This window comes from Nymphaea colorata, chromosome 11 (genome assembly GCF_008831285.2).
Source record: "Nymphaea colorata isolate Beijing-Zhang1983 chromosome 11, ASM883128v2, whole genome shotgun sequence".
Classification (NCBI taxonomy): domain Eukaryota; kingdom Viridiplantae; phylum Streptophyta; class Magnoliopsida; order Nymphaeales; family Nymphaeaceae; genus Nymphaea; species Nymphaea colorata.
Window position 1 is genome coordinate 16,297,873 of NC_045148.1, and position 18,662 is coordinate 16,316,534.

General features: G+C 38.7%; 3 protein-coding genes across 7 annotated transcripts; 2 read left to right on the forward strand and 1 right to left on the reverse strand.

The window, feature by feature from the left end:
• Positions 1-477: 477 nt before the first annotated feature.
• LOC116264054 (uncharacterized) lies at positions 478-8,047 on the forward strand. The gene is made up of 7 exons (XM_031643974.2): positions 478-593; positions 3,148-3,872; positions 4,743-5,082; positions 5,157-5,424; positions 6,690-6,854; positions 6,953-7,438; positions 7,519-8,047. Exons 1-7 carry the CDS (start codon positions 553-555, stop codon positions 7,807-7,809), a joined length of 2,316 nt encoding a protein of 771 aa, XP_031499834.1. The 5' UTR covers positions 478-552; the 3' UTR covers positions 7,810-8,047.
• A 521-nt stretch (positions 8,048-8,568) lies between these two features.
• On the forward strand, positions 8,569-9,297 carry LOC116263596 (AT-hook motif nuclear-localized protein 16). Its single transcript, XM_031643332.1, has one exon. The coding sequence runs from the start codon at positions 8,569-8,571 to the stop codon at positions 9,295-9,297; it is 729 nt and encodes a 242-aa protein (XP_031499192.1).
• Positions 9,298-10,231: 934 nt separating this feature from the next.
• LOC116264707 (carboxyl-terminal-processing peptidase 1, chloroplastic-like) lies at positions 10,232-18,662 on the reverse strand. Of its 5 annotated transcripts, none has more exons than XM_031645061.2 (14): positions 18,209-18,662; positions 17,731-17,850; positions 16,771-16,908; positions 15,222-15,326; positions 14,962-15,130; positions 14,501-14,577; positions 12,897-12,941; positions 12,703-12,786; positions 11,483-11,521; positions 11,338-11,400; positions 11,128-11,257; positions 10,784-11,047; positions 10,612-10,708; positions 10,232-10,465 (listed from the first exon to the last, which is right to left on the reverse strand). In XM_031645061.2, exons 1-12 carry the CDS (start codon positions 18,617-18,619, stop codon positions 10,995-10,997), a joined length of 1,434 nt encoding a protein of 477 aa, XP_031500921.1. In that variant the 5' UTR covers positions 18,620-18,662; the 3' UTR covers positions 10,232-10,465; positions 10,612-10,708; positions 10,784-10,994. The 5 variants fall into 5 exon arrangements, with proteins under 5 accessions (XP_031500921.1, XP_031500920.1, XP_031500922.1 ...); XM_031645060.2 differs by having other exon boundaries at positions 10,612-10,711; XM_031645062.2 differs by having other exon boundaries at positions 10,577-10,711.

Below are 18,662 nucleotides of genomic sequence, written 5' to 3' on the forward strand. Positions count from 1 at the left end.
TACCATAAATGTGTTAAAAAATTTAGTTCCTGTTCTAGTTCATTGTAAATTTCTCTTGTTCAAGAAGTGCTGCTGAATCTCCTCAGCAACAGGACTAATGTACCTCTGGGGTGTATCTGAGACTTCTGTTTTTACATAATCTAAATTTGAATAGAAATTTCTTTAAGATTGATAGCGTGTTTTCCCAGTCAAATCAAATGAGCCATCCGAGGTAGTGTCTCTAACTTTTCTCCTTCTGCATTTTAGGTAAAAGAGTCTTCAGACTCCAAGCCTCGTGGAATCTCGGGCCGTGCAGGTAGGATTGGAGTTGACCGTACTGCTTCCCGTACTGGGACCACACAATATGGATCAACTGGTATGCTAGTTTGATCTTGACATTTTTGATGATTACATGATAGGAGCTGTTTTGGTTTGGACATGCTGTGCTTACATTTTTCCTCTCTTTGTTTTTTAAATTGTTTTGCTAGACTCTGGGGAGCCCGTGGTAAAGTTGCACAGAAGAAAGAAAATGGTACAAATGTAGTTCCCAGTTCTTTGGCATCTTTACCCGGTATGGCAGGAAGCAACAATAACAGGAGACTGAATTCTGCAAGGTGCTTTTTTTCATTGCTACAGTGGTGTATAAACTATAAAATGCTATAATCAGATCTTTGTGTTTGGCTTCTTTCCTTTATATCATTAATTGTTCTGGGGAAACCTAATGTAATTAATCTTATTTCCTTCAACATGCTTGTGTTTGATGTTTTGGAGTGGGTTAGCTCCTCTTTCATTTTTACTATGTTTGGATCAATAACCAAATCTTGTTTTGTGTCATCTTATTCTATGAATACATAACTTGTAATTCTGATTCATACCATTTCTATGTGGTAATTTTACTTGAGCTTCATTGTTTTAAGTTCTTAGTTTTGAGCGATAACCATGTGGGTTTGTATGATTCATAACCATTCTCATCCATAACTCGACATCTTACTGCAGTTCATGTTATCCATAACTCAACATCTTACTGCAGTTCATGTTATCATCCAGTCCATCACTTGATCTTTACTTATGCGATGGGTTTAAGGTAGTGCATGCAATTTATGTTAAAATTGGTCTTCTGCATATTTTCTATTGGTTTGTTCCTAAATTTGTTTTGAAGCATGTTTCTTTATCCACCTCCTGACTGAGGAAGTTATATTAGTAAGAGACAGGGTATTTTACAGTATGTAGAGTATAAATAAATGTCATTGTCTCTACTGGTTGCTTGCAGGGAAGTGGAGGGAAAGGTTGGCCCTCTTATCACTGCATTTAGTTTTTAACTGGAGGGTTGTTGTATGATGCCATGCCCGAGTACACATTCCTTGCCTTTGATCCCTAGAAGCAGCCATGACCGTGGTCCGAACATGGCTTTGGTGCTCTTCCAGTGGACATTGGTGAAGCTAGCTTCTAGCTTGGTCCAAAATGATTTAGGCTTGACCTGGTCTGTCAATAGGTGGACCTGTCTAAATTTGGCCTGGCTGGTTAGTTGGCCTGTTGACCTGCATTATCCATATGATTACATCGATTAGCCCCTGATTGACCATAAGGAAGAGCATCTTCAGTTTTTTTGGTGCAACTGGTATAAACTTGGGGATAAGTGGGTGGATTGTGTTCAATGACCCTTCTACAGAAATAAAATTAATTTGACCTATACTTATAGGCATCTTTCTGTTCTGTGCAGACCATCCATAACATAGCCACAATTATAGTGATAATTTCGAAAATATCATAATAAGAAAAAAATGTTAAAAATGAGGAAAACCCAGGTAAACGCATGCACATTTTCCCCGCCTTTTTCCCTTTTTTTTCTTTTTTCTCTTTTAAAGGTTAATGACATGACATCATGGATTTGCCTTTAAACTTACATGAAATTGTTCATTATCATTCTTATCATCATTAAGACATTATTTTTGTGATTTTGTCTAGTTTTCTAATGTCTTCTTATTAATTTTTCATTTATTTTATTTTTACCTAATTTTTTACATTTTTCTTTTTTTCAAAAAAATTGATGAGATTTTCCTGAAATTTTCCCGAGGAAAAAAACTTTGCTGTCGAAAACTCGAAAACAATATTTATGGCTATGATCCATATAACTCTTCAAGAGTCGTCTTGTAACTTTCATTTAGTTTTTGTCTTTCAAGTTTCAAGAATGATCCCAGAATTTATTTTTTTTCCCTCTTAGGTTTTAGCGACCTTGTTCTGTTAACTGGATGCATTTAATGAACTTAATGCAAGTGGGGGTTTGTTTTTTGTGTAATATAGTCCCAGAAATTGCTTGGATGAATTTTCAGGTACTCTCACATAATTGAAAAAGGATCCAGTTACAATCATGGCTTCTGAAATCATGACTAAATAGTGAAGTTATTCTGCAAATATATTTTTCATAAAAACAACTATATGAATGTGATACCTTTAGTGAAAGTCCTAGGATTAGCTCTCAATCTGGTATTTCACCAATTTCTTTTCCTACTGTTTCAGGAAATGAATTGTATATAAATCATGTGTCTTTACAAGAATACATGAGGAAACGTGGGTGTTTCTTGGAGTTTAGGAATTACCTGCACATGTTGAGTAGTCAAGTGCGCTGAATGGTGATGATTTTCAATTTTTTGAATGGTTCACATCTGACATTCTGAAGTTTTTGTAGAACAGCCCGTCTATATGAAGGATGTAGACATCATAAAGAATCTTTTACGACAAATTCTTGCAATTTAAATTATTTTTTTACAATATTTATCCTTTTTCATTGATTTTCATACAATAATAAATATCATAAAAAAACATATGAGCCTACTTACTATTTTTTGCATAAACTGCTCTTATAGTCTCCCATTAAAGTGCAAAACTACTCAAGAATTTAAAACTTGTGATATGTTGTTCTTTTTTATCAATATAGAAAATACAATGATCTACAAGAATTTGTATTAACTCATGTAAGGTGTGCATCTAATACATATCGACCAACAAAAGAAATATATTGTTGGACTTGGATGGTTTTAGGTGATATCTTGTTTTACATGATCTTTTTATCCTTTTAGATTTCAGCAGGCTGATCATCTAATTTTCTTCTGTTGATGTTTATGTGTTATGCCTTCCACCTGCTTAATTATCTAATTTTCATTCATGCAGTGACTTTGTGCCTGTTGAGGGCACCAGGCATACAGGTGACTCAGATGTTGACACCTTGTTGTCTTCGCAACCTACATCAGGATATCAGTCTCCATGGATTGGAATCCCTGGTCAGCCTTCCATGGCAGACATTGTGAGGTCTGGAAGGCCACAAAATAAACCACCTAGCTTGCCAGTTTCAACCATTTCAGCTTCTCAGGCACTGCAAAGTACAAATCCAACACAGTTGTCCCACCATGGTGTCAAACAATCCCCCATGAGTGCACCAGTTCCATCTGTTCCCCAACATGAATTATCATCTCCACAAGACCATACAACTGAGAGTCGAAGTGCATTGAACCATGAATCAAATGTAGCTATAACTCAGCATATCAATGATGATGGCTGGCCAGTGGTAGAGCATTCCTCCACAAATACACCTTCTTCCATATTAGATCCACCAGGTGCTTCGGCTGTTTACTCTAACCGGAATGCGATATCAAATCTTCAAACAGAGAAGGTTGACATGAATTCCAGCTCTCAGCAAGATGAACTGTCCATTTCAGATCAAAGTGTTGGTATTCAGCCTTTACCTGATGACACAAGTGGAACTGCACCAGCAGCAGATATGCATATAGTCATGGAGAATTCTGGAGTCCCACATGAGTCCAGTCGTTTCAAAGATGCTCACTACAGTGCCCATGTTGCGTACCAATCTCAAGGAGTGACCTTTGAAAACTCTGGAGGTAACCTGGAAATAATTAATGAAAATTCATGCTAATAAGATATTGGTTTATGTGTTTTCTGTTAGAAACATAACACAGTGTGCATTAGGGCAAGTCCAGGGATATGGTTCATACATGCTTCTGTTTGGTCTTGCACTGGTTGCATGGTGTGCATTAGTGTTACATCCATGTTCAGTTGGATTATAGACCAACAGATGTGCCATTGTCTCTTTGAATGATTTAGGCATCTGAAAATCTGAGCATTACTTATGCTTGGTCTGTACTTAATGTATATGCTTTTCTGATTTTGCTAAGGTGATTCATTTGCCAACAGATTTACATGTAATTTCATCATTCAGTTGCAGGTTGGTACCTTTTTGTCACACAATCCTTTTTGATGTCCTTTTCTTGAAAAACTCATGGTATGGTTTTAAAGTGGTCAAGAATCTATTCTCAAGCAAGATGTTCAGCCTTTCTGCTTTATTTCAATTGTTGGAGGCGTGACAATTCTGCAAAATATCAAACATACTGTGATCATTTTATCACGTTTTTTATCATTATTTCCCAAGAAAGAAAATGGTTAAAGCTCTTAGGACGTTGGAGTAAAAACAAGTGTATCAGTCTATCAGATGAATGAAAGAAACGGAGTTCATGAGGTATTGTTGCTAAACTTAACGAGAGGTGTGGTTAAAGTTAACAATGCAGTAAGGGAGTTTGCCTTTGATCAGAACTGGAGTTTTCTAGGTACAAAACCTTAAAGAGATCGATTGCCGAACTGCCTTTTGTTGGTGTATTAAAATTGCTCAGAGTTATTAAATTATTTGGATTTATGTTTGATTTTTATATTTATCAGATCATGCACAAGTCTAACTTTTTGTCTTATTTGTGCAGGGGTTGGGGATGACTCAGCTCATTCTACACAAGATTACCTTGTTTCTACATCTGTTGAGGATGTTAATGCAGCCCTGTCATCAAACTTGACACAGTTGCAGCAGCTGAGTTTAGGGAAAGATGAAGTTGCATCATCACGATTAGAGGATAATATGACAGTAATCATGCCAAATCATCTTCAAGATCCTTCAGTGGATTGCTCCCATTTGAGCTTTGGTAGCTTTGGTTCTGGTATCAGTGCTGCATTTTCTGCATCTTTTGGAACCAAAGTTTCAAAGGCTAACCAGGAGGAGGTCTCTCTATCAGCAGTTTCCTCTTCCATAGGGGAAACTGATGCCAGGTATGCTGTTACACAGGTCCATTCAGACTCAGTCTATGGATTCATACCTCTTTACTAACTCAATCTTTATGCAGAAACCCTGAGTACTCTGAGAGCGATCATCGACAAACTGCTGAACTTGAGAATCTTGCTCCTAGAAGTGATTCTCTGGAAACATATGATTCTGCATCTCAACAACTAGAGGTTGTCAAAGACGACAAGGTGGAAGCATCACAGGCACATCTATACCCATATCCAACATCTGTGCCCAATTATGGATTTGAAAACCCTGAGCAAGATACTGTCTCGTCATATCCATTTAGGCAAACAGATCAGGGTCTTTCCCCCTTGACAAGTGTTATGGTAATTTCGCTATGTTGCACACATTTTAGTCTTAAGTTTTTTGGTTTTTCTTTCTTTTTAAATTACAGCTATTTTTATTTTATGATCAAGATTGAAGACCAGTATTCCAATTTCCAATATTCTCTCTTCTGATAAATTCTGCTCGTTACATCTGTGACTGTAATGTTTGCTAACAAGGCATAAGGAAGACATGATTGAGCGGCTACTCTGATGCAGGCATGTATTATTTTATTGTTAGATTGTTGGAAACTGTTCCTCTGCTGGAAGGTTATTCTGCTGACAAGTGAGAATTTTACTGCACATTGTCACTACTGCATCTTGTTCTTGCCAATCTATGCATTTTGGATCTGATTATTTCGATCAGCACACTCTAACATCCTAATACCCATTTAGGAGGTTTGTTCCAGTTGCACTGAAATATGAATTCTTCATATGCACAATGAAGCGGTTCAATTAATTTGGGTTTTAGATCGCAACTATAAGATTTCTTAGGCTCACAGGGATCTTGGCATGCCTGCACATGCCCGCATCATGATTGTCAAGCCTTCTTCCATGTTTGTGTCGTTGGGATGTTGTTGACTTCGTTTCCAACTGACTTGAGTTCTCTGGCACTCTGATTACTTGAACTGCTTAGTTTTTAAGTCATCATGATCTTGACTACTTTTCACATATCTTCTTAAGAGTCGAATATTGGTGTGTGCATACGTACGGAGATCATTTATATTCCTATTTTATTTTCGTTGCTTTTCTCATGTGCTTTTCATTCTTTCCTTTCATATCCACCTCATCTTGACATGGGTACTGCATTATTTCTCTCCTGTTGAGCCTTGACTTCTCTGGGGACTTTTGGTAGCCTGATGAAATTATTTGGGTGACCTTTTTGGAGAACCTTTTGTCTTCCCTGCAGGTTGCCATCGAACACAATAAGTAGTTTTGGGTTAAAGTTCTCTCTTTTTAAGGGGGTTTATGGCTTTTCCGTTATTTGAGTCTGACCTGTGATTTTTAACTAATTCTCTTTCAAATAAAATACGTGCTGTACAGCCTGAAATGTTTCACCTGTTTAAGCTCATAGGAAGGACTTTTATTGGATTTAGCAATTGGAGGACAATTTTTTCCTTGTTATTTGAATTGCTTCCTGAAATTTTGTCAGGAGTGAAGTGTATTATTGTCTTCATATGACCGGGCTGTGCTAGTTTGCTGCAATCTTCCAGATTTATGTTTTAGATTTTAATGTTGACGTTCTTCTTCTTGTTGATTGTCTTCAGCAAGGATATGGGAGTTCGTCACAGAGCAATTTCTTGACATCTGCAGCACAGCCTGGTAGAGAAACTGAGCTTGTGTACTCACCATTCCTCGCCACCCAATCTATGCCAACAAAGTACAGTGGCACAGTATCCTCCATCAGTGGTCCAAGCATTTCTACACCTGAGGTGTCATGACGACTCTTGCTTATTCCTGTTCTTCAATGCAAGTCCCAGCTTAGGTTTAAACAACTTTAAAGAACTAATGTGAAACTACTTTTATGCAGGTAGGAAAGCCTAATGTTTTCCCTACTCAGTCAACTGCACAAAGCCTTCCAGGTGGCAATTTGCCCACTGCTCCAAGTCTTCCTCAGCATGTGCCTTTGCACGCATATTCCCAGCCCACTGCTCTTCCTCTAGGACATTTTAACAGCATGTTAAGCTATACCTATGGCCCACCAAGTTTTGCTTACTTACCTTCTGCATTTCAAGCATATGCTGGGAATAGTGGCTATCCAACACCTACAGCTGCACATGGGGCTGGAATGAAATATTCTTTGCCTCAGTATAAAAACAGCATTTCCACCATGAGCAATTTGACCCCTTCTGCAGCCATGGCTGCTGGTTATGGTGGTTTTGGGAGTTCTGCAAGCGTTCCGCCAAGTTTTGCATTGAATCCCTCTACAAGTGCTGGAGGTACGCCTACGGTTTATGATGATATTCTTGGCTCTCAGTTTAAGGACAGCAGCAGCCATTTTGTGTCTGTACCACAGGTATCTTCAGACTGAATTTGCTTGATGCATGCCGTTCTTCTGTCGGTGATTTCTTAACATTGAATCATGTTTAATGACAGAACGAAGGCTCTGCAATGTGGTTGCATGCTCCTGGTTCAAGGTCCATATCTGCCGTTCCTACAAATACATACTACACATTGCAAGGGCAACAGAATCAGCAAAGCACATTCCGACAGGTGCAGCAGGTTTCACATTATACTGCTCCTGCCCCCGGTTACCCCAATTTCTACCATTCCCAGTCTGGAGTTTCACAGGCAGGCCTGGAACACCAGCAAGCGCAAGCTGATGGTTCCACTACTCAAGTCCCCGCTTCTCAGCAATCTCATCAAATCTGGGCGCATACCTACTGATTCTTCTGGGTAATTTAATGAGTCTATGATGGCTGCTCCAGAATTTGTCACGTTTTATATTTAAAGCTGTCAGTTTGAGGTTGCTTTTAACTGTACATAATAAGTGAACCGAAAAAAGAAAAAACTGTGTTCCACGAGAACAGATTACTGGTTGGCCTGTGCTGGAGGTTGTATTCTAGTTGGACTTAGGTATGTTCGCTTGACTAACTAATTTAATCCTTTTCACTTTTTTTCTTCAGTGCTATGCTTTATGATTAGCTCTTCTGTAACAATGTCCTCTAACAGCAACGGCATTTTGTTCCGTCGCATTTTCTTGATATAGTTTCTCTGCTTCTTAAGTTTCTGAAAGTGCTTCTGATGTTGCTCTGTATGCAAACGTGCTAGTTCGGTGCACATTTCCACATGCATGCTCTAGGTGAGCGGTCTTGTGAGGATATTGGCTGTTGTTAGAAAGTAGGATCAATGGAAACAATAATTATTGCAACTGTTTACAGGTGACTGTTGTACTTAACTATGTCCTAATTCTGAAATCTAATTAAAACTTTGGCAGTGTGAGGGTTGGTTGGTTGTACTGAACCATCTCCTAATTCTGGATGAACATAAGGGCTTATTTTATTTTCACCGCTATCTACTTAATATCGTCCCGATGAAATGGTTTTGCTGTAGCTTATACTTTCTTTTCCGAAGAGAATCACAGTTAGAACTGTCTTCTCATAAAGCAGCTAGGAGAAACAAGTTCCCTAGGAAATATACGTGCACATGGCTGGGGCTGATGTAAAAATTCCTCCTGTGACATCTATGGTTCCTCAAGATGAGAACAACAACAAAGCCATTAGCAATGCCCGAGCCCTTTTAGTTTCAGTCGCTGGCACCAAGGTTTCGACCAATGACTCACTGCGGCGACGGCGTGGTAGGCCAGCCGGCTCTAAAAACAGGCCAAAGCCTCCCATAATCATCACACATGACAGTGCAAACGCGCTCAAAGCTCATGCAATGGAAGTTAGCTCTGGTTGTGATGTTGGAGAATGCATTGCTAGCTTTGCACGTAGGAAGCAATGTGGTGTTTGTATACTAAGTGGGAGCGGGTATGTTGTAAACGTGACCTTCCGGCAACCTGCATCTTCTAGTTCCAGCGTCACTTTGCATGGGCGATTTGAGATATTATCCCTGTTGGGTTCTTTTGTACCACAACCAGCCGTTCCGGGGTTGACAGGATTCACAATTTACGTGGCTGGTGTGCAAGGCCAGGTTGTCGGAGGTATTGCCGTCGGTCCTCTCATTGCTTCAGGTCCGGTGATCATCATGGCTGCAACTTTCCTGAATGCCACCTTTGATCGCCTCCCATTGGGTAATGATCACGATGAGGACGACGATGGTGATAACATGCGTACAAATAAGCAGAGTAATCTCCACAACAACCGTCATGACCTAGCGAGCTTCTACATGCCACCAGCCTTGCTCAAAAAGGGAGGCGGCATTGCCAACTGAACCACGCATTGGGCTGCAAATTAGACTCAAATAGATCTCCTTAAAGTGAGAGATTTACATGATTACTTGCAAGTTCTGCTTCTTCTCTAGCCTTCTGTTTGTTCTTCCATCAACAACTCACGTATCTTCATTTTATAAAATTGGAAAATTGTCCATTCATAGGCCCATTCATTTCTTTTCCACATCATCTCCGTATAAACTTTTCGGGAGCTTGTTTTGCTCGCGATGGGTTCAAACTTTAACAAGTAATCACGGCAAAAAAATCAGTACGTTACGAAGATCATAATGGCAGCAAAATGCAACCGCCAAGGTTAGCTAGCCCTTTGATGAATTGTTGCATAGAAAGGGAGGGAGAGAGAGAGAGAGAAAGAGTAGAAATAAATAATCACGATTGATAGATCGCATGGAACTAATTACTCACAGTTTAACCTTGCCCTTTAAGCAAAGGGAACAATTTTTCCTCAAGACTCAAAAGCACCATTCAAGAACATTGCATACGTACTCGAGCTCAAATGTGCTCGAATGTACTGTTAGGCACTTTCTTTAGGTCAACGGAAAATAAGCACGAAAGCTCATATGGTAAGCATTTGAGAATATGGGTCCACTTCTAAAAAAAAATGCTTTCTTATACAAACAAATTATGAGCAGCTTCAATGATCTGGTGGGAAAGCATTTTACCAAAGGAGAGAACCAGGAAACATTGTATAAAAGATCTTTCCCACAAACAGTGGCTACTAGAAACTCTTGATTAGCCACTTCAAAACATGGCAGAAGATTGGGACTTCACCAAGCCGGTTCAACGGTATGTCAGGTTATGGAACCGTACTTGGTATGTCTTTTTCTTTACTTAAAGAATAGGAAGTAATAATTTTTGCAGTTCCCTTCTTCATTTCTTTCTCCTAAATTTGCTTTCCGGTGTTACTTTGCAATAATCTAGGTTCACAGAACTTTATATCAACTTGTGATGCCAATTAGCAGTCCACAGTAACAGAAAACAGAAACGAGTACGATATTGTAACAAACCAGTGACATTTTATCACGTAGAGTTGAAAATGATTCATTCAGTTTTCTCCTTTTCCATAGTATGCTAAGCATGCCTTTAATGGCTTTGTCTTGACCAGGATAAATGGATGTGCGCTGTTGATGGAACGTTTGAGAAGTTGTAGTCCTACAGTATTAGGAGTTAAGATTAGCTAGAGATAGAATAACATAGTTGCATATTGGGGCGAGTAAGGAGAACGTTAAATTATTATAATGCAAAAAGCATAAACAGCTTAACCTGCAGAACAGGCTGGGTAACGAAAATGTGAATACCTCACATTTGTGGTCTGCAATGGGTATGGTACTGCCACAGATGGAACCACATGCTTAGATTAAAGATATCAGCTTCAACAAGGCTGCCGACGAATATCTTCTGTAGAAAATAAATGATATAAGGGATATGTTGGCATAAACTATATAGACCTAGGATTGCCACCAATATTACCTGCTAGAGTTTTGAAAACCCAGTGGTTCCTTGCTTCCAGTGAGTCAGCTAGATTGCTTGAACATTTATCAATCACAGAAAAATTCTGATTTCAGATGCTACATGCGGAAGTAGTTACAATGGATGACGCGTTGAAAGACAGGCAGAGAACACATAAAAAAGGGAAGTCTTTTATAAGTGCAGGAGCTGAAAGAACAATGCAGACTTGACATCAGCTATTATGCAGTCGGCAGGATGCCAGACGTTTTGCGACTTCGTTCCAATCTGCAAGAAAAGAGTTAAGGTTACTTCTTTCTCCTATAGTTGGCAAGTGATGCCGGAGAAAAGAAAGAGCAGAACCGTGCCTGGTTTCTTGAGGAAATCTGGTTGAACTCCATTGCCATTGATGTCTACATGATTTGGCGTCACATACTTCCCAACAGTAACAACAACGCCAGAACCATCGTGGAGTTCAAACACCGATTGAATTAGTCCCTGCCAATACACTGAAGAAATGAGTAACAGATAAGCATACAACAACGCATAGGCATGTTTACAGAATTAGACCATCCAACCTTGCCAAATGTCCTTTCACCAACAAGGACAGCTTTGCAATTATCATGAAGAGCAGTAGCCACCTGACCAAAAAACATCACATATCCAAGACATTACAAGATGCAACCATGACATTGATGACAAAATGACAAACCAAATACTTACAATTTCACTTGCACTAGCAGTGTGATTGTTTACAAGAACCTGTCACAAGCAGTCTGATGATCATCCTTCTATACAGATAGAATAAATAACCTAATAGTCATTGTCCACACACTGCACTACTTCCAGCATCTACTGATAATGCCATTCCACCAACATTAAAAATGCTATACTTGACATAAGGGCTAGCTATTTTACATGCCATAAAGTTCGTAAAGCTAATTTCTTACATGTTCATATCCAAAATATTATAGAAATATGTGTCATGCGAAAATTTTAATTTTATGAAATTAAATATAAACAAATATCATGGGATAATGGTAAATTTGTACAAACTTCTAAAACAACACAGTGACTTGTCATGAAAAGAAATCTACTTTCATCAATTTAGTTCACTAATATTCCAAACCAATCCCAGAACTTTAAGCATTCACTGTCGTCAATTGACAATCTTAATAGCAATTCCTGGCCTAATTCACATTCTTGATCTCTGGAAAATGTTAATCAATAGCATTTAACAAAATATATTACCAACAATATAACAAGGACATGCCATAGGAAATACTACATGATAAAAATTACTGCTACTTTTTAAGGTTTCAGCTAAGTCCTCGATTATGTTTCAGTCACAGTTTCAATTCTCAGTAAATCAACTTCTTGGAAAGGAAAAGGACCACCTCCCAGGTTATGCTGTCCATTGTTTAGACATTTTAGAGTTAAATACACATAGAATGTACACACACAACTTGCAACAGGTTAGGTACTTCGAAAATTACAACTGAATAATTTAAGGAGAAGGACATTGCTAGAAATATCAGGTATATTTTCCTTTCCTAAAATTAGAGGCAGCTTTTGTAAATTAAGATTCATGGGTAGTAGTTGATTTCCAAAGCCATAAATTTAAGACCCAGTTTCTCTTCCAGCCATTCATTGAATATACAACCTCTCAAGCCGAAACCCACTCTAGGTTTTGTACTTCTGTGTGCCATAGATGTAACAATACACCTACTTTAGACTGAAGACGAACTGCTTTCGGGGTCGATGTCTAGCCACTGATTTTCTTTTCAGAAAGTGGATCACTGGTGCAGATAATTCACACTCTTAATTTGCACAGTACTAGTTATAATTTTAATAGCACTTGTGATTTTGTCAAGTTAAAATTTACCAAATAAAATAGGGAAACCACCAATCATATCAAAAGAATAAGCAAGTCAAGCTCTAACCATGACTGGCACAGTAACAAGGGGGGTGCTGTCAGCAGTAATGCTTTGTTGAACCTGTGGATCCCTTCCAACAGTGTAAATTACCTGCATGTATCCCCCATGAAAGAAAATTTGACGAACAATAATCACAGTGCTTAAACTGGACACATGGCATATATGTAACGTTGCATGAAGACAGAAGAAGACTCTCTTACTGTGTTCCCCTCATCTAAGAATAACTTTGCAACCTCAATTCCAGCCTATAATTGAAATAACGCAGCATCAGAAACCATAGCAATAAACACAAATTAGTCTAAGGGAAAAGAAAAGAACCCCCTGCACCATTTACCATGTACAGAACTAGAAAAGAACTCAAAGACAAGTTAACTTAGGCAGTTGAGAGACAAAATCTCTTCAAACACCATAAACATCTTATAGATAAAAAACTGTTGAAAAATGTTGAGAGTCAATGTTGTGAGGGGCTTTTTAGTAAATATTTATATGTCATGGGAGGTTCCTTTTAAATATTTTGTTTTATTTTGTAGACTGCTGGTGCAATTTTATTAGCCAACCGTAATCCCTTATTAATGAGGGATTATTGCTAATGCAATTGAGTTTCTTCGCTCTCACAAACTTGTTTTTACATGATATCATAGCCATCCTAACCCTGGGACTGCCTGATGCCGGCATGTTTTGTTGGTTTCTTCCTCCTCCTGTTCCTCTTTCTCTTCTCTATCTTCTTCTTCCTTTCTCTCTTTCTGTTATCAACCTCCAGACTCTAAGGCATGTGGGAGCAGTTTCAGGTTGTTGATCAGGGATCTAATCATGCTGATCACATGAAGCTGTGATTAGATGCCCTAGTTTCAGTCGATGCTATGCGGAGCACAGATTGCAGTGGATAACATCAAGGCAGAACTTGCCATGGTAAGTAGTAATGGACATTTGATCAGATCGGTATTTTATCATTACAGGTTGCAGCGGATAACATCTAGGTCTCAGATGATGTAACAAGCTGAGCATGATTGACATCTATGCTCCAGCTTGAGGGGGAGTATTGAGAGTCAATGTCATGAGGGGCTTTTTAGTAAATATTATATGTCATGGATGTTTTTTTTTTTTAATATTTTGTGTGATTTTGTGTACTGCTTGTGTAATTTTATTATCCAGCCCTAATCCCTCATTAACATGGGATTAGGGCTAATGCAATTGAGTTTCTCCTCTCTCACAAACTTGTTTCTACAAAAAGAAAAAAAAAACCCTTACTTTCTAGATTTGAAAGAGATTCATGACTTGACACACACAATGTCACAAGAAAGCAGTTAATGAATTTTTCACAAAATAAATCTGATTAAAACAAATATGAACATGATGCCTAAAAGATATCCCACAGCGTACAATTTTCTGATGGTATGCTAGCTAGTAGCAACCAAACATCGACAGTGACTGTCCTGGGAACACCTGTGCCATCCCCCAACTAAAGTGAGATTTCTTGTTAATGCAAGAGCTAAAGTTTTCCCTCAACAACATCATACATGATTGCATTTCTTGTTAATGCAAGAGCTAAAGTTTTCCCTCAACAACATCATACATGATTGCACACCCAAATAATTTGCTTTCATTTAAAATCTATCCAACATTACTCGTCTTGGCAATCATCGAGAGTAGGCTGCATATTCTAGTGCATCACAAAAGAAACAAACAGCAGAAAATTAAAAAACAAAGTCATGACCTCATTTTGAATACTCATCATTCTTGTCCTCAAAAGGACAAGAAACAATATGAATGCACAAACTTCAAAGATAGAAGCATGTTCAGAAACCTGAACTAGTCCACCAAGGTTGTCCCTCAGATCCAGAAGAAAATAGGAAGCCCCAGAATCTTGAAGATTCTTCAGTGCTGCATGCATTCAACCATAAAAGAGTTAGGAAAGCATAAACTCTCCCATTTTCTCTAGTAAACAAGGAAAAAATGAAAAGAAAAAGAAAATACTCCCATAATTAGCAATTTTTTGACCAAAATATACATCATAAATAACAAATGTGGTCATATTTCTGGGAGGAGAAGATGCAGATATATCTAGTCATAAAAGAGTGAAACAAAACAACATAATGGTAATGTGAGAGAAGTAGCAGTAGATAAGGGACTAGTGAAAATTATGACCTGAACAACCAGTAAATAATAATCAGATCTTCGCATTATTTGGTAAAATTTAGCTATCTAAAATATTTATTATGTAAGAAGATCAAATTTTGCAAACATTAAGCTTGAAAGCATTGTTACCTATAATAAGATCTTTTCTTGCCAATGCATTGAACTCCTTTAGGCGTATATAACCAACTATTGTCTTTCCATCTTCCATCGGTTCCACACGATAAAGTACTGGAGTACGAGCAGTAACTTGCCTCTGAATTCTTATTGTTTCCGTTTGCCCACAATCTGGGTGCTTAACCTAGGAAACATGAAAAGCACAGACTGTCTGAAAGTGCAAAGCAAGTGTAGCTGAAGAACACATGCTTAAAACACAATAAACTGAGAACAACCTCAACAGTCACATATGTTTCCTTAGGCCCCTGAAGCAATGAGGATGCCACAAAAGCTGTTTTACCTTCAACACTTTCACCGTTGACAGACAAGAGCTCATCACCCTGGAAGACACTTCATTAAAAGTAACAAGAAAATGCTGAAAATATGTCATAAATAAGCCAAGCCCTGCATAACAATGATCTTCATGACGGTTGTACACCATGAGCAAGGGGAAGGCTTAGGTCTGAATTAGTATGGCCATTACGAGAGTCATAAATTGAAGAAAAGAAATATGGATATCCCGACATAAGAATAAGAACCCAGTTTATATTGCTAGCAGGTTTTCCTAATATTGTGAGGATTTATCATAATAACGAAATTTAAGACATCAAAGATGCATATAAAGTGTTCACTATTGTGTATCATAATGTGCATTATGGTGTGTATGATCATTTCCAGTGCATGTCCCAAACTCATCAACATTTTCCATAAAAAATTTTCTTCTCTAGAACGAGTTTGCTGGGGTTTATCCCTTTGACTTGTAAGGTTACATACTGTGCATGCAGTCTATTTAACCCTATTCCAATTCCACAATATTATACCAAAGAAGTAGATATTGACTTTTGAAAATGCCCTTTCTGGTCCAAAGCTTATATAATTCAATGGCATTTGCTAGAAAGTTCTCTTCAAGAGTACCAAAGGATACACTTTTCCTTTCTCCTGGACAAATTAGAAGCAAATTTACATTGCCTAGGATCTAAAGACATCCAAGGAGCATAGAGGAATGCCCCTTGAATCACTAAAACCATATGGCATCAGATGCTACATTCAATTTGCTTCATCTGAAAAACGACATGGTTAGCCCCAGGACATTACAAGCACCTTACTAGTCACTTCTGTCCAGAGCATACCTGAACCTTCAGGCACTTTATGACATTATGTGTAAAACTGACAAATGGGCATTCATTTGCCACTACACATGCCAAAAGCTACCATTGTGTGATAAGATCTTGAATGACCACCTAGAACAATTATTGGTTGGAGGAAGCATATGGACCATTGGAAACCCTAGATTGCTACATATTCCCAATCTTATTTATTGTGAGTCCTAGTAGACCCGGATCATTAACTTTTGTAAGCAAATATTGACATCACCTTAATGCATGTTTATCATCTCGAACCTGATATTCTTCCTCTATCTATTTGTTCCCACAAATACAGAAGCCTCAGCTTTTGGTTTCTTTCAGATACCACAATATAATCTCTACAATGGATGAAATGCCTTCAGTCAGTATGTCAATAGAGGAAGTGGTCTCACTAATTTGTTTGTTGAGATTATATCTCTTCAGAAAATTCGAACAGCAGTCCACTAAAAACAAAAGTATTTCTTCATTACAAGAGTTGTGTCATCAATATACAGCTTACCATGGTAGGAAATAAAATAGACACATCTATGAGTTAGTTTGAGGCAATAAACTAAACTGGTTAACTGAAAACGAGGACTAGCAGAAATAACTTGCCAGAAATCATATCCACAAATAATTGTCCATGTTTGCAGATGCATACCTGTCTTACGCCAGCAGTATGGGCAGGCCCCCCTAATACAATCCCTAATACCTTCAACTTGGTGGAACCATCTTCACCATCAACTTCTCGAAGATTTATTCCAACTCCAGTCAAATCATACTTAGCCATCCTTGAGAACTATGTACATTGAGAAGATGATGTCAGAAAAGCAACAATGATCTCTTTAAGAGAAATTGAATTTATGACAGCAGCCAAAAGGCTTACACAGATTTTAGAAAAAGGAACGATAGAATGCTTTTATAAGAAGTCTCTCTCTCTCTCTCTCTCTCTCTCTCTCTCTCTCTCTCTATATATATATATATATATATATATATATATATATATATATATATATATATATATATATATATATATATATATATATATATATATATATATATATATATATATATATATATATAGAGAGAGAGAGAGAGAGAGAGAGAGAGAGAGAGGGAATTGAATGGTGTTTCCCTAGTTTTGGTGTGTCCTCGTGAGGCCCAACCTAAAATACAACTGTTTCATTAAATCTAATAGCACAAAAACATCCAGCATATTTTTCTTACTAAAAACTATGATTTTGATTTTTTTTTACAGAAACAACGTCATGATTTTTTAATCCAACAAGTTTTGAAAGCCTATGGGCCGTTGAGTTTTGATGCTTCATCCCCCGTAACATGTCCAGATAATGGTGATTCAAAAATTGCTGTTTGTTAAACAAGTTACGTAGATCATTTCTATAAACTTATGCTGATCATCCGACCATTTTGTTAGATGATTTGGGATGCGGAACATGGGCCAGGCAAGACATAGAAAAGCGATTAATCAACACTTTCCCACGCGAGAATATTCATGTCCCAGTCAATAAGTCTGCATAAACTTCGAGAGAAGTTATCCATGACAAGGAAAGATGCATACACAAACGCTTAAAAGAACACAACCTACTAGTGAAATGCGTACCTCTGATGGTGTCAAGAACCGAGTGTAAGGATCCCCTGCGCTTGCAAGCATTCTCTTGATTATATCATGAGCTCTAGACCTTGAACGGATGGGGTTGCGGAGAACCTCTTCTCTCTTTTGCTGAAATGTAAGGAACATTACATCAGTTGGATTTGCCTAATATTGCAGCAATGCCATACCAAGCAATGACACGAAATATCTATCCCCAAGAAAAAGTGTAACGGGCAAGACCAATTCGATCCCTTGAGATCATTTTTATGGCAACTACTATGAATGACTGAATTCGCCTGGTTCTAACACTGGTCTAAGTCTACAGCGTTCTGTCCTCCTCAAGCTTGAAACCAGTGATCTCAAACTTGGCAGCCTGAGAAGCTACCTGTCCAATCCAAGAAATGGCCCTCTGGGAGGACTTAACACGGCCAACTATACACGGTGGGCCTAATACATCCAGAACTCGCTAGAATAGAAGAGAAATTACCCTCCACCGCTCGGGGTCCCAGTTGCTGTTTCCGGAATTTATGAAGCTGTCATTGACGATGCTCCAGGCCTCATCCACGATCTCTTCGTTTGACACAGTGGAGGTTGCGAGTTCGGGGGCAGTCTCCGCCGCAGTCTGCTCCTCGCACTTCTCCGCGACCATCCATTCCAGCTCTGTCTCTTGTTCCTTTGGGTGGTCATAATTGGCAGGAATTTCATGGGCGAGGCCCAAAGAATGGGTGTTGTTGAAGAGGCTCAGAGATAGCACTCCAGCGACACAGCGAAGGGCGAGAGTGTGATGCCACCGCCGGTTGGCGACCGGCTGCGGAGAAGGAGCAGGAGGAGGTCGGCCGCTTCTGTTGTTGACAGCCGCCGCCGTGATGAGCCTGCTGCAGCATGCTGCGCAGTGCATTGCTGCCCGCCCCCTTTCCCTCCAGTTCTCCTCCTCCCCGTCA